Genomic DNA, 27646 nt, shown 5'->3' on the forward strand with positions numbered 1-27646 from the left:
AAAAAAAAAAAAAAACAGTGTGGCAAACAGTAAAATGTTTCTGACAGTGTAAAGGGGGCTGGAGAGACTACTGCTGCTCTTCCAGAGGACCCTACTTCAGTCATCAACACCCACATCAGAAGGCCAAACCAAGCTACATTAAATAATTTTCTTATTTTTGGCAATCTATGACATATATAGCCACCACTTGCAAAATATTCCCTTCGAATAGCAACAATTTGTCTTTAGATGTGCAAAAAAATTAATGCGGTTTGCTTTGCATGTGTAGACTAATTAGAGCTTATACAATTACCATCAGCCTTTTTCTTTTTCTTTTTTTTGGTTTTTCGAGGCAGGGTTTCTCTGTATATCCCTAGCTGTCCTGGAACTCACTCTGTAGACCAGGCTGGCCTCAAACTCAGAAATCTGCCTGCCCCTGCCTCTGCCTCTGCCTCCAAAGGCGTGTGCCACCACCGCCCTGCTCCATCAGCCTTTTTCAATAGTGAACAACTTGCAACACATCCATACTTAGTCTGTTTGCAACCTCAAGGTACAAGGGCTCTAACTAATTAACTATAAAGTGGCTATTGTGGGTCCAAATATGCAGCTGATCCAAATAAGGGTTTTAAAAGTAAATGTAACAGAATCTAAATTATAAGCCAAAATTTAAAAAGTTTGAAAAACTAAAGGCCATATTAAGAATGGATACATCTTTCTTTTCAACTTGGGGTGTAGAAAAGGGCAGAGGGTGAATCAAACTTAAGGTGGAAAAAAAAATCAAAAAACTATTACACAAGAGGCCAAAGTGAGGTGGGAGGTGGGTGTGCATGCCTTTAAATCTCAGCACTCAGGAGGCAGAGGAAGGCAGGTCTCTGAGTCAGAGGACAGCCTGCTCTACAGAGTGAGTTCCAGAACAATCAGCGAAATAAACAACAACAACAACAACAAAAAAACAAAAAACAAAAAAAAAACACCATCAACAACAAAAAAAACCAAAAACCAAAACCAACCAACCAAACAAACAAAACCCCATGTACTGCAGAATTACAGAAGCGTCATGATTTATACATCAATAAAACTATGATGAAGCAGTTTCAATGAGATGATAAGACTATAAACAGAAGATATTTTATGTCTAGTGTCACTAGGACAGGTCTGTTATAATAGATGCACAGAGCAGGGAACAACAACAACAACAAAAAACCAGCACACTACACCTCATGAATAGTGATAATCACTTCTTTATAATTTTTAAAGTTGGCAGAGCAGACTTATTCACTTTTCAGAATAAAATATGTTATCACCTTTAGTAAACAAAATGAACTGAAAATGAGGCAGGGAACTTGCTAATATCCTTCCCTTGGAAATGGAGGGAGTAGGCTGCTGCAGAGTGTGCCCTGCTCGCTTCCAGAGGACCAGAGTTCAGATCCCAGCACTCTCACAACTGCCTGGAACTACAGCTGCAGAGGATCTGACGCACTCTTCTGGCCTCCTCAGATACCTGCACGCACACAGACAAACACATACACACAATAAAAGACAGACCTTTAAAAAGTGGACGGAGCAAGAAGTAGTATCAGATTACAGACTCAAGAAATATGAAAGGATGTAACTTACAAGGGCAGGGCTTGGAGTATAGCATCTGCCTACCACATTTAGAGGTCCTAGATTCTATCCCATCACCACTAAACCAGTTACAATGGGAACCACAAAGAGATACCAGGGATGTGGCCAGGTTGGGACTAGGAGAGCCTAGCCTCATTGGGCCAAATTGACAAGACAACAGCTGATATCTAAAAGTGATACAATAAGAAAACAGTTTAAAAATAATGATTTAGAAACAAGGAAAAAAAATCTTTTTAAAGGAGCTCAGTGGGTAAGCTCCTGACATGACATGACAACCTGACATCTATCTCTGGGTAGTCTTGCCACAGGTTCAAAACCATAGGACCAATTGAATCTGGACTGAAGTCTTCAAAACTTCAGACCCAGAGTATATACTCTTACATAAATTATCTTAGGTACTTATTATATAACAAGAGAAAGCTGGCTAATAGAAATTGGTGTTGCAATGTAGGACAACTGACTACAGCTATACCTGAAACAATGCAGTACAGTCCCGGCAATGTCATGGGAAGAATCTGAAAGGCAGAAGAAGCAAGCTAGAAAAAACTAAAGATGCTAAAGCCAATTTAGCAGGTGTTTCCCGTAGAGACTCAGAGGGCAAGAATAGACTGGAAAGCAGACAGTAAATGCTACCCCAGTGAGGTTCCCATGATTCTATTGACAACTGGGCTAAACATAACCCGTTAACCTGTGGGAAACAGTTGGACTACATTTTATCTATACCCTGAGACTGTGGGAGCCTGAGCTTAAAGACAGCAGATCAGTTGTTCATCTGTAGAGAAAATGTTAGAGCAAAATCAGCATTCAAGCTGTGTTATGAATATTACCAGCTAAATTCTTTTAGCCAAATTTACAGCTAGAAGTAGGAGGAAAAAGAACAGAGCAGAATAATTTGAGAAACTTGTAGTTTGGCCAGAAGAAACACCTATAAAATGTGCAGTTGCTAAAAAGATGAACATCACTAAAAATAATCCAAATGCTTTACATTGATTGGGACAGTATGAATCTGGGGAATCAGTAAGACCCCACTCATTACAATGAAATTTTTACTTCAAAAACTGTCCAAACAAATCTGGAGTCAAAAGAAAAAAAAAAAAGTAAATGTCCATGGATCTGGAGGGGTAGCTCAGTTGGCAAGGTGCCTGCCTTGCAAAGCACAAGGACCTGAGTTTAATCCCCAGATCCCAAGTTGGAAGGAAGGAAGGAAGGAAGGAAGGAAGGAAGGTAGGAAGGAAGGAAGGAAGGAAAGAAGGAAGGAAAGAAGGAACCAAGCCAGCCAGCCAGCCAGGTATGGTAATGTGTGCTTGTAATTCCACAGGAAGGCAGAGACAGATGGATCAATGTACACCCAACCTAGCTCACTTGGTGACTTCCAGGCCAATGGTTCTCTGATCTCCACATGCATGTACACATGCACTCACATCCTCATATATACCTGTACATGCACACACTCCCCAACCCCTTGTACTAAAACAAGAGAGACTTGGGAAGGAGAATTTGCTCAGCACTTAAGAATACCTGCCGCTTGTTCAGAGCTTAAGTTCAGTGGGACCGTAGTGGTGCACGCCTTTAATCCCAGCACTTGGGAGGCAGAGACAGGCGGTTTCTGAGTTCTAGGCCAGTCTGGTCTACAAGTAAGTTCCAGGGCAGCCAGCGCTATACACAGAGAAACCCTGTCTCGAAAAAACAAAACAAGACCCAAAAAGGTATCTTTTGGATTACATAGGCACCAGGCACACTACAGTGCCCATACATACCTGTGTGTGTGTGTGTGTGTGTGTGTGTGTGTGTGTCTTTTTTTTTAAAAATAGAAATTATGTAATGGTATAGATATCCACTAAGAATACAAAGAAAAACTTGGGAAGTCAAGCAATGTGTGGTAGAGTTAGAAGCCCCTTGTAAAGAGCCCTGAACTATGTAAAAATAGTGAGGCTGAGGGAGTGAAGTGTAGGCCACAGTGAAGATCCTGGGAAGTTGGAGTTGCTAGCAACATACAATACCTTCCAAAGAAAACTTCAGGCTGAAAGAGTGAGAAGACAAACCCCTGTAGATAGGACTGTCCAAACCCTTGGTGTCCAGAGCTTCTTAGGGAACATCCTGAATACAAGACAGAGTTAGGGGCTTTCTGTTTGCCCTGCCTGAAGGGTTGCCTGACCCATCATTCTACGCCCCAATTATTACCTCTTGGAATGCAAATGTATGCCTTTGCTTGTCCCAATGCTGTATTTTAGAAGAATGTGGTATGCCCTTTTGATATCTTACAAGGACTCAAAGCTAAGTCTTCCTTGGGTCTTAAGAGAAATTAGCAAAATATCCCAGGTGCCACACCTAAAAAACTTCTGGTGTCATATACTTGGCTTGTCCTCAGTCTTTTTCCCACACATCGTAGGCAAACCTAGCACTTACAATTTAATCAGACTGTACCCTTTAAACCTCAGCTCTATCTTCGTGGTTGGTCTGTCCTTCTACCAAACCTTTGCTCAAAGAATGTATCAGTGAGGCATTCTCTCCTGCAACTACAAACCCACTGTCCCATGCTTTGACAATGGTCATCCTATGAAGTTCTATTTACTTTATTTAGCTGTTCTCTGTAGAAGAAAGGGCATTTGTTTTGCTCTTCCTCTAGCCCTAGTGATTGGCACATAGAAAGAACCCATCCCACAGGTGCAATGCAGGCCAGTTACTAGCTTGGGTAATTTAAGGAGACCTTGTTCTGAATTTTTTTAAAAAAAAATAAAGAGAGAGCATTCAAGTATTCATTGGGTGATTGATAATCTTAAAACATGTATTTCCAAAATGAGACAATCAAGGATGCAAAGGAAACATATATAGAAATAGCCTATCCATTAAGGAACTGGGTTGAATTTTCCCCCTTTTTATGAACAAACAAGTTGAGACGAAAAGGAGAAGAAACTGCCTCATAAATCCACCTGCCTCTGCCTCCTAAATGCTGCCTCCTAAACGTGCACCACCATGCCTGGCTCAAGTATTTTTTTTAAAGAGAGCTAAATACCTTGAATCTTCTAATTTCCTCTTACTAATGAATTATATACTTAGTATAAAACTAAATATCTTCTATGTATGTGTATATGTGTATATTTAAATCTATATATATATGTTTATACTATACACTACATATGTATAGTAATCCCAGCACTTGGGAGGCAGAGGCAGGTGGATTTCTGAGTTCCAGGCCAGCCTGGTCTACAGAGTAAGTTCCAAGACAGCCAGAGCTATACAGAGAAACCGTGTCTCGGAAAAAAAAAAGTTTCAGTTAAGTAATACAATACAGTAAAGTCATTATAAAACCACTTGGAAAAGATCTAGTCTTGGGTTACCACAGATTTGGCCACAAAAGAGACTTTAAAAGCCTGATAGATCACAAATGTCTACCACAGCCAAGTGTCTACTGTAATACCCTCTTGGGGGGTGGGGGAAGTTACCTAGTCACAATTCACATTCAGAATATTATATGCTGGGCTGGTGAGATGGCTCAGTGGGTAAGATCACCGGCTGCTCTTCCAAAGGTCATGAGTTCAAATCCCAGAAACCACATGGTGACTCACAACCACTCATAATGAGATCTAACACCCTCTTCTGGTGGTCTGAAGACAGCTTCAATGTACTTATTTATAATAAGTAAATCTTTGGACCAGAGCAAGCAGGGCTGATGGGAGTGAGCAGGGACGGGATCGAGCAAGGTTGAGCAGAGGCCCTAAAAAAGTCAATTTCCAACAACCAGATGAAGGCTCACAACTATCTGCACAGCTACAGTTGTCTACTTATATGCATAAAATAAATAAATCTTTAAAAAAAGAATATTATATGCTGCAATTATATGCACTTAGTTCATGTTAGTTCAAATTTTATAGAACATGTCTAATACTGAACTTATGTGTAAGCCACAACAACAAACACTTTACACTATTGCCTCAGTATTTAAACATCTACTTCTTATCAGATATGCTTCTACAAAGAGTATGTTGACAAAGGCTGGTTAACATTTTACCATCTAAACACTTTATTGCCTTCCATTAACATATAATGTATATTTAACTATTATTTTTAACGTGTGATGATGAATATTAAGTACCAAATAGTCCTACTTATTTCTCTCATTCACCTTTTTTTTTTTTTTTTTTTTTTTTTTTTTTTTTTTTTTTTTTTTTTTTTTTTTTTTTTTTTTTTTTTTTTTTTTTTTTGGTATTTTTGATACAGGGTTTCTCTGTGTAGCCTTGGCTGTCCTGGAACTCACTCTGTAGACCAGGCTGGCCTTGAACTCAGAAATCTGCCTGCCTCTGCCTCCCAAGTGCTGGGATTAAGGCTCTCATTCACCTTTTCTGTTCCTTAAATAGATCTCAGCATTAAATGCAAACTGAATTGGCATTCCTAGGAGATGTGTGGGTGGGTGGGGTGGGGCTGGGGTTACTATTGATTCTTTGAGAAAATTCCATTGTTTATGGTTACGCCCTCCAGGGGGATTAAGAATAAAGTTGAGAGGTAAGATAAACACCAGAAAGGCTTAAAAAAAGAAAAGAGCCCGAGGTAGTGCGGAGGTAGTGCACTCTTTTAATCCCAGCACTTGGGAGGCAGAGGCAGGTGGATTTCTGAGTTCGAGGACAGCCTGGTCTACAGAGTGAATTCCAGGACAGCTAGGGCTACACAGAGAAACCCTGTCTCAAAAACCAAAAAAAGAAAAGAGAAAGCTCGAGAAAATTCAAAACATCACCTGGCAGACTATGATTATTTTTCTGTGAATTCTGGCCAGGGTGAGGTTATGAACTTGCAGCTCTTCTTGGTCTCTGAAGTAGACACCAGCATTCTATTTCAATTTAGAAAGGAAAGTGACACAGCACTCATTCTACCCCGAAACTATCATGAATGGGAGAAATACAATGACTACAGAGAATGCTATTCTTTAAAAACAAAAACAAAAAAACTTTTCAAAAAAACGTTTTTAAAAAAGTTGGAACATTTTATACACGCAATGGTCTGCTATATTCAGGACCTCCAAAGGCTCCAAACAAAGTCTCTTAGAAGCAGCACGCTCTAACTGACAATCCCTCGGCCCCCCCGCAAAGAGCCTATACTTTGGACAGCAACCTGAGAAACTGCTACCAGCAGCCACCCGTAACCGCAATAGTCGGAACGTCCTCTTCCCTCCCCTCGCTGGTATCAGACAGCAGCATCTCCCTCCAAAGGAAAAAACAGAGGGCAGGGGAGGCAGAAAAAAAAAAAAAAACAAGCTCGCAATGAATCAACCGAGAACAGTAAGAGAACCCGTAGGCCGAAGGTGGCGTCCCCTCGGTGGTAGTCCCGTCACCAGAAACAAGCCCGCACTTCCCCACCCCGAAGTCACGCCCCTCTCCGGTGGGACCGCAGACTCCAGCAACAGCTGCGCCACCTGTGCCGCACCCTGTCCCCCCGCAGCCTGCGAGGAGGCAACTGCCCCTGTCCAGCTCGCAGCAGCTCCCTCTTGGCTTCTACCATCCTCCCATCCACATCCCCGAGTGACAGGTCCCGGGAGAGGAGACTGCAAAAACGCACGGCGTTCCGAACTCCCGGTGCAACCGCGCAGCGACGCCCTCCAGCAGGCGCTGGGGTGCAGACCGAACGTTCCGGATTGTCAGGGGGGACAGCGTCCAGGCCCGGCCCTGCTCCCTGGCCCACGCCGGGCGGGGGTGGCACTTACTGCGGAGGTTGTGGATTAGCTCCGAGTGGCTGGCGCCGCCGGATTTCCAGGCCATCGCGAGGCACACCCGGAGCAGGTACAGAACCACCTTCAGTGCGGCGACGGTCCCTAGCAGTTTCCCCAAGAGTGAGACCACCTCCCACACGGTCACCGCCCCGCTGGTGTCCCCGCTCGAGCGGCCGCTGTTACTGCCGTCGCCGCCGCTGCCGCCAATGCGCGCTCCCGGCATCCCCCGCGGCACGCATGCGCTCTGTGACGCCGCGCAGCCCGGGGTGCGGCCGGGCGGGACCCGGAGGGGTTGGGGTGGCTTGGAGCCCAGTAGCGAGCGGAGGTGATAGCAAGTGCTCGGCGACCGCAGCGAGGTCAGACGAATCAACGCTGCTGAGTGCCCCTTGCCGAGGCCTGCACCTGCCTCCGTCCTGCGGCCGGCGAGCGATGGGATTCCGGCTGATGCTCGGCGGCGGGATGGCGGGTCCGACGAGTGCCGCCTTCTCCGGCTCCGCAGTCGCCGCTCCGTCAGCTGTTGCGAGCGGCAGGTCTGCTCCTATGGCTGTCTAGATTGCTAGATGGTGTGCTTCCTCCGTCTTGCCTCGTCCAACCCGGTGCACTATCCTTTAGGCTAGTAGAGCCAAGGCCAGAATAATCATTTTAACAGAGCCCAAGGGCATAGGCCCTCTCCAGTACGAAGTCTACTCGCCTGTGTCTCAGCGCGGTGCTGGTGAAGCAAAGGCTCTGGTTTGTCTTCAGCTCTGAAAGCACAAATTCAAGGTGGAAAAATACGGTTACATGGGATTGGGGGTAGGGATGCTTCTCTGGTTGAGAATAAAAGTAGCCGGGAGCTATAATTAGTAACAAAATAAGCTCAGTGGAAGTGTTATTCTTCCTACCTAAGTATGAGTTTCAGCTTAAGCCTCACAAATTCCACCCTTAAACTGGGCACCAGTTTTACTGCTTTCATCTGCAACATTCTAAGAAGTTGACCGGAAACACTGTCTGCCGCATCCAGCGAGTGCTAACTAGAACTGAGACACAGTCGCGACTGTAGTAAACTTTCAGGAACGAAAGTTAAGACATCTGTGCTGTGCTTTGACGTCAGGAGCAATTTCCAAATTACAATTCTTACCAAACTTCTTCCAATGCAACACTCAACCTGCTTCCGATCTGAAATGTCCATCACCTATTTTCATGGCTCCCATAACTACATATGTCAGTGTTCTTCAACATTAAGAGTAAAGCACAGAGGCAGGTGGTTTTCTGAGTTCGAGGCCAGCCTGGTCTACAGAGTGAGTTCCAGGACAGCCAGGGCTACACACAGAAACCCTGTCTCGAAAAACCAAAATAAATAAATAAATAAATAAATAAATAAAAATAAATAAATAAATAAAGCAATGAGTTTTAGACTAATCCTTTTTTTTCTACCTAGTACCATCTGCTTTTCCAGTCTGAGTTTAAAAATTCATTAGAATCTCCTTGTGCTTAGGTACTTTCATCTGACTGCGTCTCTGTATGGGTCATGATGTTTACAGCTGATGAGTTTAATCCAATCACCTTTTTCTACTCCTCAGCCCATAAATATCACTCAACTTCAGCTTAGGTGAGGCTGTCCAGAGATGACCTTGTTTTCTCCATTTTCAAATGATTGGCTACCTCATAAATTCTGGCTTGGAAAGCCTATCATTTCGGTGACTGGCATATTGTATGGGGAAAAGAAAAAGCCAGGTTGGGTAACAGTCTTGCTGCTGGAAAACAAAACAAGGCAAAACAACAAAATACCTCAAGCTCTTTATACTCTAATAACTCTCATATCATGACTCCTTTTAAAGAAACAGACGACACAATTTGGAACTCCTATAGTATAAAGGAGAATAGCAATATTAATAAGTCTTTCCTCTTATATTATGTAGGACTTACATACTAGTCATGGAAATCTGATTAGAAGAACACAACTGGGGCTGGAAAGGTGGCTCAGAGGTTAAGAGCACTGACTGCTCTACTAGAGGTCCTGAGTTCAATTCCCAGCCACCACATGGTGACTCACAACCATATGTAATGAGATCTGATGCCTTCTTATGGTGTGTCTGAAGACAGCAACAGTGTACCATATAAATAAATAAATCAATAAATCTAAAAAAAAAAAAACACCACTGGGCTGGAGGTTTTGCCTAGCTATTAAAAGATCTTAGGTTCCATCTTCAGCACCATTAACAACAGCAAACAACAGAAAGAAAACTATAAGTGCCATTAATGACCTAGATAGTAGTGCTGCTGGGGTTTAGCTAGAACAGCATAGACTGGAGTCATGGGGAAAAGGGTGGACGGGGATTATGCAAAGTAGTGAGGAGGGGAGGGGTATGATAGGTGTTACCAAGAGCACAAGCACACCATAGAAATGGGATTCATGGCCTAGTGACACAGTTCTCAGCAAACTCATTGTTAATTTCATGTATAAATGAACTGACCAGGTTTACAAAGCAAGAAAAAAAAGCTAAAATGAAAAGGCCTGGAGAGTTGGGTCAGCAATAGAGAGCTCTTCCAGAGGATACTGCCCTCAATTCCCAGCACCAACGTGGTGGTTGACAATCCTTTGTAACTCCAGTTCCAGAGGGAATCCTAGGTCCTCCTTTTTTTTACCTTCTTGAGCACCAGGCAAGTATGTAGTGCACACCTATATGTGCAGGCAGACTTTCATACACATAAATCTTTTTTAAACTAAAAACTAAAAGTAGAGTTCCAAATTCTAATTTCAGCTCCTCCTGTGTGTATCAATTTTGAGAAGAGGAAGATATTTAGTTGGTACCTTAATGAAAATACTTCCAGGATAACTTAAAGGTCCTTTTTCTTGTTGCTGGGGATATGACCCAGGACCTAGAATCCTAATATGGAACTACACACTCAGTCCTAGCTGAGGAGACTAAACTTTTTTTAGGTTTATTTTATGCATATGGGTGTTTTGTCATTTTGTTTTGTTTTGTTTTTGAGACAGAGTCTTACAATGTAGCGCTGGCTGGCCTGGAACTTACACAGATCTGCCCCTGTCTCCCGAGTGATGAGATTAAAGGTGTGTGCCACTCTTCTGGTCATGTCTTTGCCTGCATGTATGTCTGTGCACCTTATAACCAATGGATGGTTGTAAGCCACTAGTGATATAGGTGCTGGGAACTGAACCCAGGCCCTGTGGAAGAAACAAGTGCTGCTGGTGGTTATGCAATCCCTCTGGCTCTAAGGGTTTTTAAAGGTTTTTTTTTTTTTTGGTTTTGGTTTTGGTTTTTCTAGACAGGGTTTCTCTGTGTAGCCCTGGCTATCCTGGAACTCACTCTATAGACCAGACTGGCCTCAAACTCAGAAATCTGCATGCCTCTGCCTCCCAAGTGCTGGGATTAAAGACATGTGCCACCACTGCCCCAACTTAAAGTATTTTTTATGTACAATGAAGTACAATGAGGTACGTAGGGCTGGTTCAGGATATACCCTCTTGCATTCTTTTTTAATTTTCACTCTTAGATTTTTCTCTGTCATCTAGAGAGATGGCTCAGCAGTTAAAAAGTATTTGCTGTTCTTGCAGAGGGCTAGAGTTGGCCTCTCTCACAAGGGTATGGCTCCCACCTGCCTATAACTTCAGTCTGGGACATTCCGATCTTCAGGCACCTGACCTCACATGCACAAATACACATGCAGATACATACCTATGAATAATTGAAATAGTAAAAATAAGCTTGTCTTTAAAGGCTGGAGAGGTGGATCAGCAGTTAAAAATACATGTTGCTCCTCCAGAGGACCTGAGTTTATTTCTCTGCAACCACACGGCAGGTCAGAACTTTCTGTAACTCAAGTTCCAGGGACATCAATCCCTTCTGTTGAACTAGGCATGAACACATGCACTGCATACATACATACATGCAAACAAAACATTCATACATAGAAAATAAAATTTTAGACTATTTTTAAAAATTAAAAATAATTTTCAAAAAATGAGTTATCAAAGAATATTAAAGGTAATTGTTTTCTGAGTTCTAAATATGTAATGAATTTTTTTGTTTTGTTGGTGGATATTGCATAAAAATATATTCGATAATAAAATAAATATATATTAGTAAAAGTATAAAATCCAATATGAAGCTCCACAGCTTTAGAATGGCTGTGCTAAAAGTACCAATGTTTAGTCTTTGGGGTCAGATTAATTTCGGTGTGATGATTTTTTTTTTCAACATTTTTATAATAAAGTGTTTTGTTTTTTTTTTTTTTCGAGACAGGGTTTCTCTGTGTAGCTCTGGCTGTCCTGGAACTCACTCTGTAGACCAGGCTAGCCTCGAACTCAGAAATCCACCTGCCTCTGCCTCCCAAGTGCTGGGACTATAGGCATGCGCCACCACCGCCCGGCTTATAATAAAGTTTTTAAAAAGAACAAAAGGCCTAATTTTTTAAAGAAAATTCTCCTAGAATTACACAGTTATTGCACAAATATATTGTCAGTATTCCTGGACTGACTTGGCATTAGAAGTGTGTCTTATTGCCAAAGGGTTTGGGTCTTTGTTCAGAGCTGCCTACATGTATGAGCATCACAAGCTCTTTCAGCCCAGGGGCTGGCGAGTCCTCCTGTTGACGAGAATTGGCTAAGTGCAGCCACCGTCTCCCTCCTGAGGTCTCATCCAATCAGAACTGCGCAGGAAGGGGCGGCCCTGAGGAGCGCGCAGTGTGCTTTCTGCTGAACCTTCTTGCTGGTTTCAGCATGGAGGAAATTTATGCTAAGTTCGTGTCTCAGAAGATTAGCAAAACCCGCTGGCGGCCAGTGCCCTCCGGGAGCCTGCAAACCACAGAGACGTTTGCCACGGGCTCCTGGGACAATGAGGTACCCGGGCTTGGGCGGGCCCCGGCTACTCTGCTCCACGCCCCCCGCGCTGGCGCGCGAAAGCGAGCTTGCCAGTCTGGTTTGGCTGCCCGCTACTTGAGAGCCTCGGTGGTGTATGTCTGAGCATCGGATCTGGTTTTAAACCCTCACCAAGTCTGTCCGAACTTGGCCATATCTCTGATCTTTTCAACTCTAACCATATAGTTTGTCTTAGATGCTATTGAAGCAAGGTCGCGCAAAAGACAATCTGAATCTTACTTTCCTAGAATTGACGTTTTCGTCACCTCAAGATAAAACTGTTTGCTTTGCAGGAAAATTGCGTTTCACTATGGTCTATTGGAGATTTTGGAAACTTGGATTCTGACGGAGGGTTTGAAGGAGACCATCAGTTACTGTGCGATATTAAACATGATGGGGATGTCATGGATTTACAGGTAAATCTGAGTTGTCTGCCAAAGCTAACTTTGGAAATTTGAGACTACATTTAGAGGTAGCGAAGCACCTTATAGTTTGTCTACTTCATCCCTGATTTATAGGACTAATCTCTATGAATTTAAATTTGCCACATCATTGTTTAGGCACTTAGTCACAGAAGTAGGGCTGGGAAATGGAATTCAGGTAAACCAGTTTTAAAATGAATTGCCCAACTGGGGACGGTGGTACAAACCTCTAATTCCAGTCCTTGGGATGCAGAGGCAGGAAGGATCTCAAAGCCTGGCTACATATACATAGCAAGACCTTAATTTAAATAACAATATTTGTCCATCTATGTGCCAAACGCTGTTTGGTGAGTTTTATACAGGCATGTCAATTTGCATTGCACATCTGTAAGTCAGGTTTATCATTTTGTGTTGGGATGAAGATAATCTGAGGAGTCATGAGTGCTAAGGAAGTGCTCTCTACTTTGAGTTTATGTATCCCCACCCTCACGTACTACTCACTACTTCACTGATGGATAGGACTGGCATCTTTTGAACATACATAGTAAATATTGTGTGGGATTGTTCTTATGTGAGTCTTTAACAACTTGGTAGAAACTAGCATTTATATTTTAAACATTTATCAAAATGTAAACCAGTAATAAGTTTTCAAAGCTGGGCTGGTGATAGATGCTTGTAGTCCCAGCTACTTAGGAAACTGAGACAACAGGAGGTCAGGATGAGTTTGGGCAACAGAGACAACCCCTCCCCCAAGAGTGCCCCAATCAAAAAGAAAAAAATTCCATATGAATTCAGATGTCATGTATTTTACTTGGTAAAAAGCTGACTACACTTAGGAATGAAATATTTGCAAACATTTGTTATTGTGGCCCAAAATGAAAAATATGGAGTAAAAGTTTAAGCTTACTCTTTATCGTTCATGAAAAACTTTGTGTGTGTATTTCAGATGTTAGCACATTTCATTTGCTTAGTGTATATATGGGCTATTTGCTTCTTTAAATTTGTACAGGGTTTGCTATTAGGTTGAACCAGTGAACTTTTTTCCCTGTTAATATTTTCAAATGATCTATAATAATATGCAGAAATTTTGTTTAGTTTTTTGACCAGGAAAGAATTGTAGCTGCTTCATCAACAGGATGTGTAACAGTTTTTCTTCACCACTCAAATAACCAGGTAAAAATTAAACTTGTCTTTTTAATTGTTTCTGAGGAGGTGTACAGAAGATTGTGATAGTGAGCGCATGGTGCTTTATAGTGTTTAAACATGAAGAGAGGCAGTGACTGGGCACACTGCTGGAGCTCCTACATCTCCAGAGCTGAGAGAAGTAACTCAAGACTAGCCTGGGCAACATGGAGAACCTTACCTTATGGAGAAAGGTCATGATAGGAGAATACACTGTCTGCTTTTTAGGGGTTGCTGAGAATCTCAGATGTAGTAAGCATACATTCTTGCACTGAGCTTCAACCCCAGCCCTATTTTATTACAATCATGCTCACATTTGCTTCTGTGGAAATTAGACATCCTTTAAATGAACTATGTTAATTAGCTCTAATGATACACTCTACTGGTGGTAATTTTCCTGCTGTTTTTGTGAGCTCCTCTAATAGTCTTTTGGAGGGATAAAGGAAGAAAGTATGCTGAGTCTATTCCGAATATACAAAAATAAGGGAAGTAGATTCTAAGTATCAGTATGCTCAAATACAAAGGAAAGGGGAGGTTTGTTCTTTCTTCTAGAAAGATATGAAATACAACTTAAAAATACTATTATTAGATAGGCATGGTAGGTCACCTATAATTCCAACACTTGGAAGTCCTGTCTCAACAAAACAAAAATTCCTGGACAGCAGGGCTCTTTTGTTAGAACTTTGCTATGATTAACAGTGTGCTCATTTCTGATGCCTAGACTCTGTCCGTCAATCAGCAGTGGCCTGCAGCTCATCACCATACAGGTCCCGGCAGTCCTTCCTATAGCAGTGCACCATGTACAGGAATTGTGTGTGACAACCCAGAAATCGTTTCAGTTGGAGAGGATGGCCGAATAAATCTCTTCAGAGTTGATCACAAGGAGGCTGTCAGAACTCTAGGTGAAGAGTCCTATTCTATCAATTACATAGTAATTGAACTAAGTAAACATGATCTTAAAAGTCTGAAGGGTGTGAAAATTACACTTGGCAGGATCCTTGTATGCGATAGTGTGTGGATAGTCCAGTGTAAATGATTTCTAACAGAACAGAAAGATGTACTAGGTGGTAGTGTTTTGTTTTAGCTAAAAGGAATTATCACATAGTAGGGAACAAGTGGAAATTAGTATATTCTCAATTCTGTACTAATATATGACACACTAGAAAACAGGGAATAGCATGGAGATGGTAAACCTAGACAGCAAATGACAAAGTTTACTGTGAGCTGACATTAGATATTTGTTACTGGAGAGGTGAAAGATGAAGCTGGAAAGGGAAATTGGGATCGACTACAAAGGTATTGAATGCATAGCAACACACAAGTCAGGGATCTGTATGTGGTGAACAAATTGCTTGAACTGCTTTGCACAGGGAATGACAGACACCCGTAGTGTTTAGACCAGTGTTCTAGTGAGATGGTTAACTATGCTTCACTAAGACTTGCCTGAGGAGATTCTAGGCCCCTACCCTAGACCTGTTGGATCAGAATCTCCAGGGTCTGCACCAAGCCATCAGTTTGTATTCTTCGTTCTAATTGTTTAATTTCTGAGTTACAACATTCACTTAATTGTTAAGGGCTGTTGCCTGCTAGCAATGTACATAAGTGGCACAAGTTTAAGTTTCGAAGTATCATGTGCCTCATGTCTAAACACTTAAGAAATTCAAGAAAAGACCCATTATTAAAGGAAGGGGTTGGGCATACTCCTGTAATGTTAGCAGTCTGGAGGATGAGGCAGGAGGATACTAAATTCAAGGTGAGCCTGAACAACATAGTGAATTCCTGGCTCAAAGCTTCCTAAAGACCATTTTAGCAATCATGAAGGGTGTAGGTGAGGAAGCTGCTGATGAAGGTAAAGATGGATGGATTTGACATGAGTCTGTCTTGGGGGCTTTTGGGGGTTCCACTTGGGGTTTAATAATAAAGACACAGAGACATCTGTATAGTATAAGTCTTTTTGCTTTAGGTCAGTCTCCTGAGCTAGCCATCCAGACTGGACCTGACTCCCCTGCCACAGTGGTTCTCCCTGCTCTGCCCTCTCCCAGTTCAAGCTTCAGACTCTTTTTATTGTTACATAAAAGGCATCTTTAGCAAGTCAATTTCCACATACCAAGATTTCTTATCTGATGTAGAGGCTGTCTTGGAAGACCCATCCCCTAAACAGTTCTTAGCTAAAGGAGACCTCCTTAGTTTCTTCCTGCTTTGCCTGGCTTATCTCAGGACTGAACTTTGCAAACCCCATAAAATTTTAGATAACAATCACTGACAAAAGGCTACCTCAAAGCTCCATCACTGCAGATTCATGCCAGATACAACAGTTCTGCTAAAATTCTGCTATGTGAGTCTGTCCAACAGTATAGAATCAGAGTAAGCTTTGTACCTTTCGGTGGGTAGAAAGTGTTCTGTCGAGTACTAGCAGAACTAAGGTTGGATATACAGGAGTTTGAACAGCTATCTCAGACACAGTGCCTGTTGGGGTGATACACACCTATAGATCCATTACTAGGGAAGCTGAAGGCAGGAGGAAAAGGGAAGTAGGAAGGAAGAATTCAGTATAAAGAAAAACAAATGGTCATTCAGTCCTGCACTTAGAAAACAGGTGGCCTGGGAGGGAAGCTTTCTACCAGAGACTGGAAGAGACATGTATTTCACTGTACATTTCTCCATTAAAAACTATGCTGAGTCATTAGAAATTGTATTTATGTCTACAGCCATACCCCCCTGAACACGCCTGATCTCGAAAGCTAGGCAGGGTTGGGCCTGGTTAGTACTTGGGTAGGAGACCGCCTGGGAATACCAGGTGCTGTAGGCTTTTAAAAAAAAGAAAGAAAGAAAGAAACTGTGTTTATAATATTTCAACCAGTAGGGGGAATGTGGTTTCCTTTTGTTTTGTTTTTGTTTGTTTGTTTTACAATACAGGGTCTCTCTTTGTACCCCTGGGTGTCCTAGAACTCACTCTATAGATCAGGCTGGCCTCATGCTCACAGAGACCTGCCTACCCCTGCCTTCTGAGCACTGGCATTGATGGCAAGTGCTGCCACACCAGGCTGGAAATGTCTTTAAAAGGAGCTTGTTAACACATTTTTAAAACTTGCAGATAATGCAGACAGCAGTACACTCCATGCTGTAACCTTCCTTCGGACTCCTGAGATTGTTACAGTAAATTCAATTGGACAGTTAAAAATATGGGATTTCAGACAACAAGGAAGTGAACCCTGTCAGATATTATCACTGTAAGTTTTGTCATCTCAGTATTATGATGAAAGTTTGTATAATTAGTTATTATAGTCAACTCTGTATTTTTATTTTATTTGTATGAGTGTTTTGCCTGCTTGTATATCTACGCACCACATAATATAGTGCTCCAAGAAGTCAGAAGAGGACATTGGTCCCTTAGGACCAGATTTACAAACAGTTAGAAATTGCTATGTGGGTGCTAGGATTGAACCTTTCCCCCGGCTTTGTGTTTTAATGAATATCAGAAACACTGATCCCCGATGAAACTGATAAAGCAAAGATAGGACAATGGAGTTGATCCTCGCATCTTATATTTAGCAAACCCTTGTAGTGATTCAGAGCCCTTATGTCTTTGAAGTAGATATTGTTTAAAAGAGAACTTGTTTCTGCTTATCAAATGATTATATGAGCTGGGCAGTGGTGCTGCATGCCTTTCCGAGTTCCAAGTTCAAGGCCAGCCTGGTCTACAGGGTGAGTTCCAGGACAGCCACTACATAGAGAAACCCTGTCTCAAAAAAAACAAAAAAGAAAAAGAAAAAGAAATGATTATATGATAGTGGGTTAAAAAATACACTGTAGATGTGATTGAAGATAAAATACAATTTGGGGTCATTTTTCCAGAGCTTTCTAGATGTGCAATCTTTGCTGCTTTCTTAGGAAATTGCAATGTACTATCAGACTAGGAAAAATGATATGAACTAATATAGGCATAAAGAATGGTTGCTATAATTGATACTTTTTTGAGACAGGGTTTCTGTGTGTATCCCTGGCTGTCCTGGAACTCACTCTGTAGACCAGGCTGGCCTCGAACTCAGAAATCCACTTGCCTCTGCCTCCCAAGTGCTGGGATTAAAGGCGTGAGCCACCACCCAGCTTTTTTTTTTTAAAGATTTATTTATTATATGAAAGTACATTGTAGCTGTCTTCAGACACACCAGAGGGCATCAGATCTCATTACAGATGGTTCTGAGCCACCATGTGGTTGCTGGGATTTGAACTTAGGACCTTCAGGAGAACAGTCAGTGCTATTAACCACTGAGCCATCTCTCCAGCCCTCTTGACACATACTTTTTAATAGAAATCTTTCACACATCTTACCATTATGTTATTTTGCCTCCTATGTTTCCAAACTGAAAAATGAGTAACTGTAGATTTTAATTCCAAACTTTTATTATTCATAAATATATTTAATTTAGTTGAAAATTTTTGTTTTCACTAAGATTTCGTATCTCCAGTCATATAACTATTTATAGTTTAGTTAGCAGAATGAAATGTTTCTTATTAGGCAAAGATAAATTGTTTTTTTTACCATATCTTTGATATTGTCCTGTCTTCCTTAAAAGGACTGGTGACCGAGTGCCACTCCACTGTGTTGACAGACATCCAGACCAGCAGCATGTTGTAGCTACTGGTGGCCAGGATGGAATGTTAAGTATTTGGGATGTCAGACAAGGCACCATGCCTGTATCATTACTGAAGGCTCATGAGGCTGAAAGTAAGTATTGTGGGGACACAGAAAGTTTGTGTTGAATGAGTTACTCATAAGCATGTAATGATTCATAGGGATCATTTCACATCAGCGCTTTTAATATCTTCAGTATAAGCTAGAAAATCTCTATGTTTAACTGCTTTAACATTTGTTTCATCATATCTACAACTATAGTATTACTACATGCTCATCTTACTGAGCTGATTGTCTTAGTTTTTTTTCTTCAAAACTAGACACAGTGGACCAAACTATCATAATGCATGTTGTCGGGTTACTGACTGTTCTGTATAAAATTATCACTTAATATTTACTAATTTAAGCCAGGCAGTGGAGGCGCATGCCTTTAATCCCAGCACTTGGGAGGCAGAGGCAAGCAGATTTCTGAGTTCGAGGCCAGCCTGGTCTACAGAGTGAGTTCCAGGACAGCCAGGGCTATACAGAGAAACTCTGTCTCGAACCCCTCCCCCCTCAAAAAAAAAATTTTTTTTTTTTTTGCTAATTTATGAATTCATTAACTTTGTGGAGTTTTGAGATAGGATCTCACTTTGTAACCTGGGTAAGCCTGGATTTTACTGTATACCAAACTAGACTTACCACATTCCTCTTGCCTTAAGCTTCCTAAGTCCTGAGATTATAGGCATAAGCCACCAGTCTTTGATAAAGTTTATTCCCATTCCCCATTACTGGGGAATGAGCCAGGACCTTAGGGCGTATACTCTGTCCCTGGGCTATATCACAAGCTCCAACTGATCTTTTTGTTTGATATTCCTTTTTTTTTTTGGAGACTCTTTGTTTATCATTTCATTATTCAAAACAAAAATGATAAACAAAAACAAGAGGCTGGAAAGATGGCTCAGTGGGTTAAGAACACTAACTGCTCTTCCAGAGAATTCTTCCCAACACCTACGTGGTGGCTCACAACTATTGATGCTGACTATAGTCCTAGGGGACTGACACCCTCTTCTGGCCTTTACTCAGATAGCAATACAAGAAAGCAAACATCAAACCAGCACTGCAATGTGACCTGGCTTATGAAGTGTTGATCCAGGAATGTGTGATCCCAGCAGCTAGTCTTGCACTCACAGACTCGGAAGTGCAAGGCCAGCCTGTGTCCCAGCTGCTGGGATCACACTGATAGAGAAAAACTGAGAATCTTATCCCTGTGTAAATGAGCTGGGGTACCTATAAACTTTAAGTCTCTTGAAAATCAAAGGCTTCAAAAGTAAAGAGATGACAGAGCATAAGTAACCTTTTGGTGACTATAACATGAAGATAGATAGATAAGGGCCACTACTTGTGGGTGGGCCATAAGATAACCTCTGTGGACTACTAAAATTGATTCCCTTCTTTTAGTGTGGGAGGTTCACTTTCACCCATCCAACCCAGATCATCTGTTTACTTGTTCTGAAGATGGATCCCTCTGGCATTGGGATGCCTCCACAAATGCACCTGAAAAGTCTTCTCTCTTTCACCAAGGTAAAGAAAGGTTCTTGTGTGCTACTTTAGGATATTTCAAATGTTGAGGCAGAATCTTTCTATGTAGACTAGGCTTAGCCTCAAACTCAGAGATTTACCTGCCTCTGCCTAGGGATGCTTTGCCAACATGTATGTGGGTGTACCACATATGTGTAGTGACCATAGACACCATCTCTACCTTGAACATTCTCAGGGGTTAAGAACACTGACCATAGTAGAATAAGACAGGAAATAATTGGGCAGAATCCACAAAATTACTGTGCAAAAGAGTAAGCAGACTAGGTGGATAAAGAAATAGGCTGAATAGGCCTAGGGAGAATGTAGTCTCAGCAGTGGAGAGCTGCAGGCAGGATGGTCAGTGTAAGGCCAGTTTAAGCTACAGAGTTTAAGGCCAGCCAGGGCTACATGAGACCCTGTCTCCAAAAACCAAAACAAGAGATAGGGAGGAATGGCTGGAGAGTTGGTTCAACAGTTAAGAAGAGCACTGGCTGCTCCTCCACAGGATGCTGTTTCAATTTACACTATCAACATGACAGGTCACAACCATCTGTAATTCCAGTTCTAGGGGATCCAATGCCTTCTTCCAGTCTCCATGCACTAGGCACACACATGGAATGCAGACATACACGCAAACAAAACACCCATACATACAAAATAAAACAACCAAAAGGGAATGCAAAAGGAAAGACTTATTTTATTTTTAATTTTTTTGTGTGTGTTTGTATTTGTGAATGTGTATATGAGTGTAGTTGGCAGCTGTGGCTAGAAGACCACATCAGATCCCCTGAAGCTGGAGTTACAGGTGGTTATAAGCCGTCTGTCTTGGGTACTAGGAACTGAACCAGGTCCTTTGCAAGAACAGCATGTGTTCTTAACAACTAAGCCATCTCTTGGGCTCTGTAAGTTCATTCACATGAACTAGGAACTTACATTTCTTTTGTTTGTTTGTTTGTTCACCCAGGTTCTCTTTATGTAGTCCTGGCAGTCCTGGAACTCACTAGGTAGCCCAGGCTGCCATTGAACTCAAAGGTCCTCTACCTCCCAAGTGAGGAACTTATTCTGTGTACATTTTGGGTTCTTTTTTCCTTACTTTTAGTTGCTTATGGTACCTCTCTTTCCATTAAACTTTTCATTAAAACAATAAGCAGAGATGAAGAACAACTAAAGTTCTGCTTTTCCTCAAGACTACAAATTTGGTATCCATATTCTCCCTTCAAATGTTGAGTATTTACTTACACTGAAGAAGAAGGACGACAGTGAAATGGTTCAGTGGGTAAAGGCACTGCTACCAAGCCTAACGACTGAGTTTGGTTGGCAGAACTGATTCCTACAGGACGCCTTCTGACCTCCACATGTGTGCTGTGGTTGTGTGCATGTATGATGCACACACAATAAATGTAATAAAAACTTTAGGATGATCTGATAAAAAAAGCTGGGTGTGGTAGTGCATGCCTTTAACCCCAGCACTTGGGAGGCAGAGGCATTTCAAAGAAAAAAACAAAACAAAAAAAGATGACATGATAATAGAATTGTTTTATTATCTGTGCTTATTCACATCCCTCCCCCTTCAGCCTGCTTTAACAGTAAATTAAGTTGATTTTAAAATATCAGTAGCAGCTTTACATTTAGTGATACAGAGTTAGCCCTGTGATTTGAAAGAAAATATGAATGAGCCCATAGGCTCATATATGAATGATTCAGTCCCCAGTTGGTAGAATTTTTTAGAAGGATTAGGAAGTGTGGACTTGTTGGAAGGGGTGGGACTCAGAGGTTTCAAAAGCCAAGGCCATTCTCAAGTGTCTCTGTCTCCTGTCTGGATCAGGATGTAAACTCTGAGCTGCTGCTCCAGGGCCTGACTGCTGCCATGCTCCCTACCATAATACTCATGGACTCTAACCATGAGGAACCCTGAGCCCCAGTCAGCATTTCCACTCTAAGTTGCCTTGCACACAGTGTCTCATAAGACAGTCTTAACATTTCCCTCTCTCCTCACAGGGGGAAGAAGCAGTACCTTCCTGTCACATAGCGTAAGTAACCAGGCCAGTGTTCACCAGTCTCTAATAAGTTCCTGGCTCAGCACAGATCCTGCCAAAGACCGAATTGAAATCACAAGCTTGCTTCCCAGCAGGACTCTGTCTGTAAACAGTTTGGATGTTTTAGGTCCCTGTCTTGTTTGTGGAACTGATGCAGAATCCATTTATGTTACCAGACAACTATTTTCATGAAAGTGAAAAAAACTTACAGTTATCAATTTCAACATCTGTGCAAAATTTTATCATCAGAAAGTATTTGTAAGGAAACAATAAACTTTGTTAATGTCAGTACCCAGTGTTGGCTTGTTGCTCACTTCCTCCCCCAACACTATTAGAACCAGATCAATGACTGATGACAAAAGATCTTGAGAGCATCAGAGGGTCCCAGTGCTGTTCAACACATGCCTGCATTTAACTTAACAGTTCTACAAAACAACAGTGTAGAATCCAAGTAGAATTTCGTGAATTAAAACTAACCATATAGCCAAGGGCTAGAGATAGCTCAGTGGTTATTAAGAGCCCTTGCTACTTAGCCGGGCCTTGAGACCTTAATATAATCAGCACTTGGAAGGCAGAGGTGGGTAGGTAGATTTCTGAGTTCAAGGCCAGCCTCTGGTCTATGGAGCAAAGTCCCAACACAGCAAGAGCTACACAGAGAAACCCTTTCTGGAAAAACAAAAACAACACAAAAAAAAAGCACTCACTACTCTTGCAGAAGATCCAGGTTCAATCCCCAGCATCCACATGGTGACTCAGCCATCTGTATCTCCAGTTCCAGGGGATTTGACAGTCTTCTGACCTTTGGAGGCACCAGGCACCCCTGGCACACACATTCAAAAAACACTCCAGAAAAATTTAAATCCTAAAAAACCAAAACTATATAGCCAACAGAAACAGGTATATGGTAGGTTACTGTGCACATGGGGGCAGTATGGGGTTCAGCTATTTCAAAGATGTTAAATGTTGGCTTCACCTCTTGAAAACTAGTTAGATCATATACGAAGATTCCCCAGCTTTTCAATGCATCCTTACCTTACCATAGCCAAGTTTCTTTCCAAAAAAAGTTTTCACATCAATGCTTGTGAATAATATACATTCTAGAATTATGGCTTCTCTTAAGCTTCGTGAGAGTTTTCTAACATCTAAAAAAGAATGAGCTAACATAAAAAGTGTTGCAAAGGTGCCGGGTGGTGGTGGTGCAGGCCTTTAATCCCAGCACTTTGAGAGGCAGAGGTAGGCAGATTTCTGAGTTCAAGGCCAGCCGGGCCTATACAGAGAAACCCTGTCTCGAAAAACCAAAAAAAAAAAAAAAAGTGTTGCAAAGGTAATTGTGATTATTAAAAGTTGAAAGTATTTACAAAATGACTGCATATTATCACTGCAGAGTTGGTAATGCTGGTGTTTGCCCAGACTCACAGCTCCAGGTTGAAGGTCTGGGCTTAGGTTCTGGCTTGGCCTCTACTACTCTACTGCTTTCCCAAGGGTGTCTTCACTCCTCCCTGGCTTGAAGCAGTGACAGCCTTCTCAAGAAAGCAGCTCCAGCTCCATGTGGTTAAAATATTTTTAATGGTTCAAATGAGCAGACATGGTCCATTGAACTATGTCTCTTAAAATTGTACCTACCTACCAAAGCATAAGGCAGGAACTTCCATGTGTAGGAAGACCCCAACAGCACAGTGGGCTGAAGCCACATTAGGGATTTTACTATGACAACAGAGCTAAAGCAATGGCAGCAACCACACTAAAATATTTCCCTGGCATCTAAATTTGATCATCTGAGGTTTTCATATTTGAACTTTTGGATACGGTACCTCAGAAAAAAAGCAGAAGAGCTTCACAGAGCAGGCTTGTTATCTCAGCTACCTTGAGGACTGAGGCAGAAGGATCACAAGTTCAAAGCCAGCCCAGACAACTTAGTGAGCCCCAGTTTCCGTAAAAACTATAAAATGTTCTGAGAATATAGCTCAGTGGGAGAGCACTGGTGTAACATGGTTCAATTCCTGGTTATACAGGGATGTCAACCTTTTTTACTTTTTCAGTTTAACACAAAAGAGAGTATCTGGGGGGGGGGGAGTAATAACTGCATGTATTACCTACCAGCAAGACTGGGGACGGTGTTCATATTTACAGGGAATAGACAGGCCAGTCAGTGTAGGCTGGCACCATTTAGAATCTCAGCACTAGGAAAGGTGGAGTGGGGTAGGAGATTGGGAGTTTTGGCCCACCCGGTGCGGCCTAGAGATCCTCTACCTGGACCTAATCCCCCGCAAAAAAGAATAATGCATTAAAAGACCAAATTAACGATGCATCCCGAACGGCAGATTCAATTTCAAGAGAAACAGAACTTCTGACAGCGGCCCCGTTTACTCCAATTATGGCTACAACGACCTCTCCCGCAGATCCGCTGAACCGAACTCTGCAAACCCATCGGTCCAGTTTCAAGAACACTCCATCTGGCTTATTCCAAAAACACACTCGCTCCCAGCTCGCGAAGACTCGGCTTTTATTCAAGCCCTACACCTCTTGCCTCATGACGTCCGCGGTCTCGGAGCGCCGTTCACCGCTCTTTCGTGGTGCGACCGTGGCCGTGTCGCGGTGCGGAGCCAGAACGCTGGCGGTACGGACGACAGAGAGTGGTCTCTGGGATATACTCACCCGGGCTCGGGGAAGCGGGCAACCGAGCGACCCTCGCTCGGGAGGCCACAAACGGAGCGCTCCGGGGCCCAGCGGGGCGGCCTGAAGCCCCCAGTCCTCGGCCCCCGCGCAAGCGACGCCGGGAAATGCCCACATCCGGGAAACCCGCGGCGGACGGCGGCAGCGGCGGCGGCGACACGGAGTGGAAGGCAAAATGGCGGCGGCAGCGATGGCCTGGTGCTGAGGGGGAGAGCCAGGTCCTCGCGACCCCGCGTCGGGCCGCGCTGGCCGGCCGCAGCCCCCCGGCGTGTGTCCCCGCCCTGCCCCATCCGGAACCCCGAGCGACGCTAGGGGCCCTGGGGGACGGGCTCCGGGCCGCCGCGGCGCCGGCCCTCGGGCCCGCAGCCGCTGTCCAGAAGCCTCCCTGTCCCCTGCAGGTAGGTCCGGCGCCGCGGGTGGGGCTCACGCTCCTCGGGAGTCCTGGTCGGCGGGGCGGTGGCCGGCGGGGCCCACGCCCATCCCCGCTGGCGGGGGTCCAGGGGCCGCTGTGGACCGGCGGGCTCAGCCGGCCAGGTCCGGGCCTCACTGGGCTGATTGCGCTGACCGGGGCCGAGCCCTGCCCTGGGGAAGTGAAGGTTGGCCGCACCCGGCGCCGTAGGGAGAGCCTGGGGGCACTGAGGCCTCCGAGGTGCGAGCTAGTCCGGGAAGAAGCGGCTGGGGGCTCGGGACGACAGTCACCCCTCCCTACTTTAGAGAGGAGAGAGAAGAGCGAAAGGTGGTGTTTCACGCAAGATTGCACCAAACCGGCCGCACTTCTCTTGCCTCGCAGCGGGCCCTCCAGTCGGGGTCTACCTTTGAAGCAGTCCTGGGACTCTCTCCAGCTCGCTGTAGTTTGTTAGCTCACCGCTGAGTGGCAGGGGGTGGGAGAGACGGTGTCACTCCTCCGGGGTGATTTTTAAGTACTGGAACTCGAAGGAAAGACAATTAAGGGAAGAGTATTTATTCTACCTGGAAAAAGAACTTGGAGCGAAGGAAAGAATAGCTCTCGGATGACTTAGTCCATTTCTCCGTCTAAAGCAGTTGAAAATCATTTTCTAAGGGAACGGGGTTAAAATATTTGTCTCCATTTGTAAATAGGACTTTTCAAAATGTGTGTATTCTCTAGAAGTTACAAGTCAGATGAGCAGTAAGTACAGTCTCACACAATATGGTTATCACTCAAGGTTTGGAAATCAGCCCGAATGGCATGAAGGTTGTCAGATTTATTTATTGAAGATTATTGTAATTTTTTAAAGACAGGGTCTCACTATGTAGTCCTTAGCCTAGGACTCAATACGTACGTAGACCACGATGACCTGGAACTCAAAAAGATCTGACCCCCCACTCCCAACCCCATCCCCGCCTCTGGGGTTGGGCTGTGCGCCACCATGACCTGCAAATGTTAAGGTTTTTGGCCTTTTAAAATCAGTTTTTCTCTATGTGGTATGGCTCTCTGCTAAGATATCTTCAGTTTTTTTGGCCTTAACTAAAGTTCTCTTACCTAGTCAGGTAGGTAATATGGACGAAGTGATTCTCTAGGGCAGGCAGGCAGAGCAGAGCAGTCTGTGTTTCTCTTACAGGCTGTTATTGCAAAAAACTAGATGGTGGCACAGGCTAGGAAAGGCGCTCTCTTTCTGTGCCTGATTATTGACTGAATATGACTTGAGGCTCTTCGCAGTAATATTTTTTTCTGCTAAGCTATGTGCATGATATTTGGCATTATTTTCATCATTTAAGATTCTGTTTTTCATGCTAGTCTTTGATGTTCTATATACATATAATCTTGAGTGGTTCTTACTGTGATTATTTAATTTCATTTAGATGTGATATTTAGATGACTTTTGTACACCACAAAAGTTTAGTGATACATACTATCAAGTAAAAATGACCATTATTCAGAATCAATATAAAAATGTAAGTGATGGTTTCCATTTGTTCTTCTTATACTGAGCACTGTATGTAGACAGGGCCTTATAGATGGTAAGGAAGCCCTCAACCCCACCTTTTTTTTTTTTTTTTTTTTTTTTTTTTTTGAGACAGATCTCACTAAGTTGCCTGGGTTTTTGCCACTTCACTCAGTGGCTTTCACTTTGTTATTTGTTTTTGAGACAGGGTCTTTGTGGCCCAGGCTGGCCTAGAATTTCCTTTGTACCTGAGGGTGACCACTAATTTATTCTGAGATTACAATCATGTACCACCAAGCCCAGTTTTTGGTGGTGCTGGGTATCTGATCCTTGGCTGTATGCAGCCTAGCAGTGCTCTGCAAACCTAAGCCCCCTAGCCCCAGTTTTCACTTTGGCTCCTTCCTCTTTATGTATTTTCTGTGTCGGGGAATGTCTTACCTGCATGTATGCTGTGCACCATGCGTGTGCCTAGTGCCACTGAAGTCAGAAGAGGGAGTTGGATCCTCTGTAACTGGGGTTACAGAGAATTATGATCTGCTGCTATGGGTGCTGGGATTCAGTGACCTCTGGAAGATCATCTTAACCACAGAAAGCCATCTCTTAGCCCCTTGATCAGTTAATTCTTATAAAGTAATTGGGAGAAAATGTCAGTGGACAGATGTGTCACTATTGCCCACTTAGCGCTTAAGACTGCTGCTAAGGAACAATAACATCCTAGCCTTTAAAAAAAAACATTTATTTGTTTATTATAAATAAGTACACTGTAGCTATCTTCAGACACACCAGAAGAGGGCATCAGATCTCATTTCAGATGGTTCTGAGCCACCATGTGGTTGCTGGGATTTGAGCTCAGGACCTCTGGAAGAGCAGTCAGTGCTCATAACCACTGAGCCACCTCTCCAGCCCAATACATTCTATCTTTATTCACCAAGTATTTTAGCAGGTTGTCTTTATAAACTTAATCCAGTCCAAGGTACAACTTTGTTCTTGTTTGTTTCTGAGGCTGATTCTTCCTGAAATAGCCTTACCAGTCCTGTAACTCACTGTTTAGACTGGCCTTGAACTCACAAGC

The 27646-nt window shown here is 43.0% G+C and overlaps 4 protein-coding genes and 1 pseudogene across 7 annotated transcripts in view; 3 read left to right on the plus strand and 2 right to left on the minus strand.

The window, feature by feature from the left end:
- The window catches only part of Pcmt1 (protein-L-isoaspartate (D-aspartate) O-methyltransferase), a 33031-nt gene extending 25223 nt beyond the window's left edge, over positions 1–7808 (minus strand). For 2 of the 4 annotated variants that reach the window (XM_031380341.1, XM_031380342.1), the window contains exon 1: positions 7298–7584. In XM_031380341.1, the coding sequence (XP_031236201.1) occupies positions 7298–7526 (229 nt within the window). In that variant the 5' untranslated portion in view covers positions 7527–7584. Of the gene's footprint in view, positions 1–7152; positions 7172–7297; positions 7585–7709 lie in introns of those variants that run through there. The other 2 variants (XM_031380344.1, XM_031380345.1) reach the window with 2 other exon arrangements.
- A 121-nt stretch (positions 7809–7929) lies between these two features.
- LOC116097913 (translation initiation factor IF-2-like) lies at positions 7930–27034 on the minus strand. Its single transcript, XM_031380742.1, has 3 exons — positions 27013–27034; positions 24653–25516; positions 7930–8046 (listed from the first exon to the last, which is right to left on the minus strand). The coding sequence occupies exons 1-3, from the start codon at positions 27032–27034 to the stop codon at positions 7946–7948; spliced, it is 987 nt and encodes a 328-aa protein (XP_031236602.1). The 3' UTR covers positions 7930–7945.
- Positions 11967–22288, plus strand: Nup43 (nucleoporin 43). The gene is made up of 8 exons (XM_031380340.1): positions 11967–12143; positions 12455–12577; positions 13679–13756; positions 14487–14667; positions 16860–16995; positions 18343–18494; positions 19842–19964; positions 21960–22288. The coding sequence occupies exons 1-8, from the start codon at positions 12024–12026 to the stop codon at positions 22187–22189; spliced, it is 1143 nt and encodes a 380-aa protein (XP_031236200.1). The 5' UTR covers positions 11967–12023; the 3' UTR covers positions 22190–22288.
- On the plus strand, positions 16466–16574 carry LOC116097962 (annotated as a pseudogene).
- The window catches only part of Lats1 (large tumor suppressor kinase 1), a 32312-nt gene continuing 29442 nt past the window's right edge, over positions 24777–27646 (plus strand). Inside the window, exon 1 of the mRNA XM_031380336.1 lies at positions 24777–25068. The gene's annotated coding sequence lies outside the window, so the exon portion shown is untranslated. The remainder of the gene's footprint in view (positions 25069–27646) is intronic.

The sequence above is a fragment of the Mastomys coucha genome, unplaced genomic scaffold (genome assembly GCF_008632895.1).
Source record: "Mastomys coucha isolate ucsf_1 unplaced genomic scaffold, UCSF_Mcou_1 pScaffold2, whole genome shotgun sequence".
In the NCBI taxonomy this organism is placed as follows: domain Eukaryota; kingdom Metazoa; phylum Chordata; class Mammalia; order Rodentia; family Muridae; genus Mastomys; species Mastomys coucha.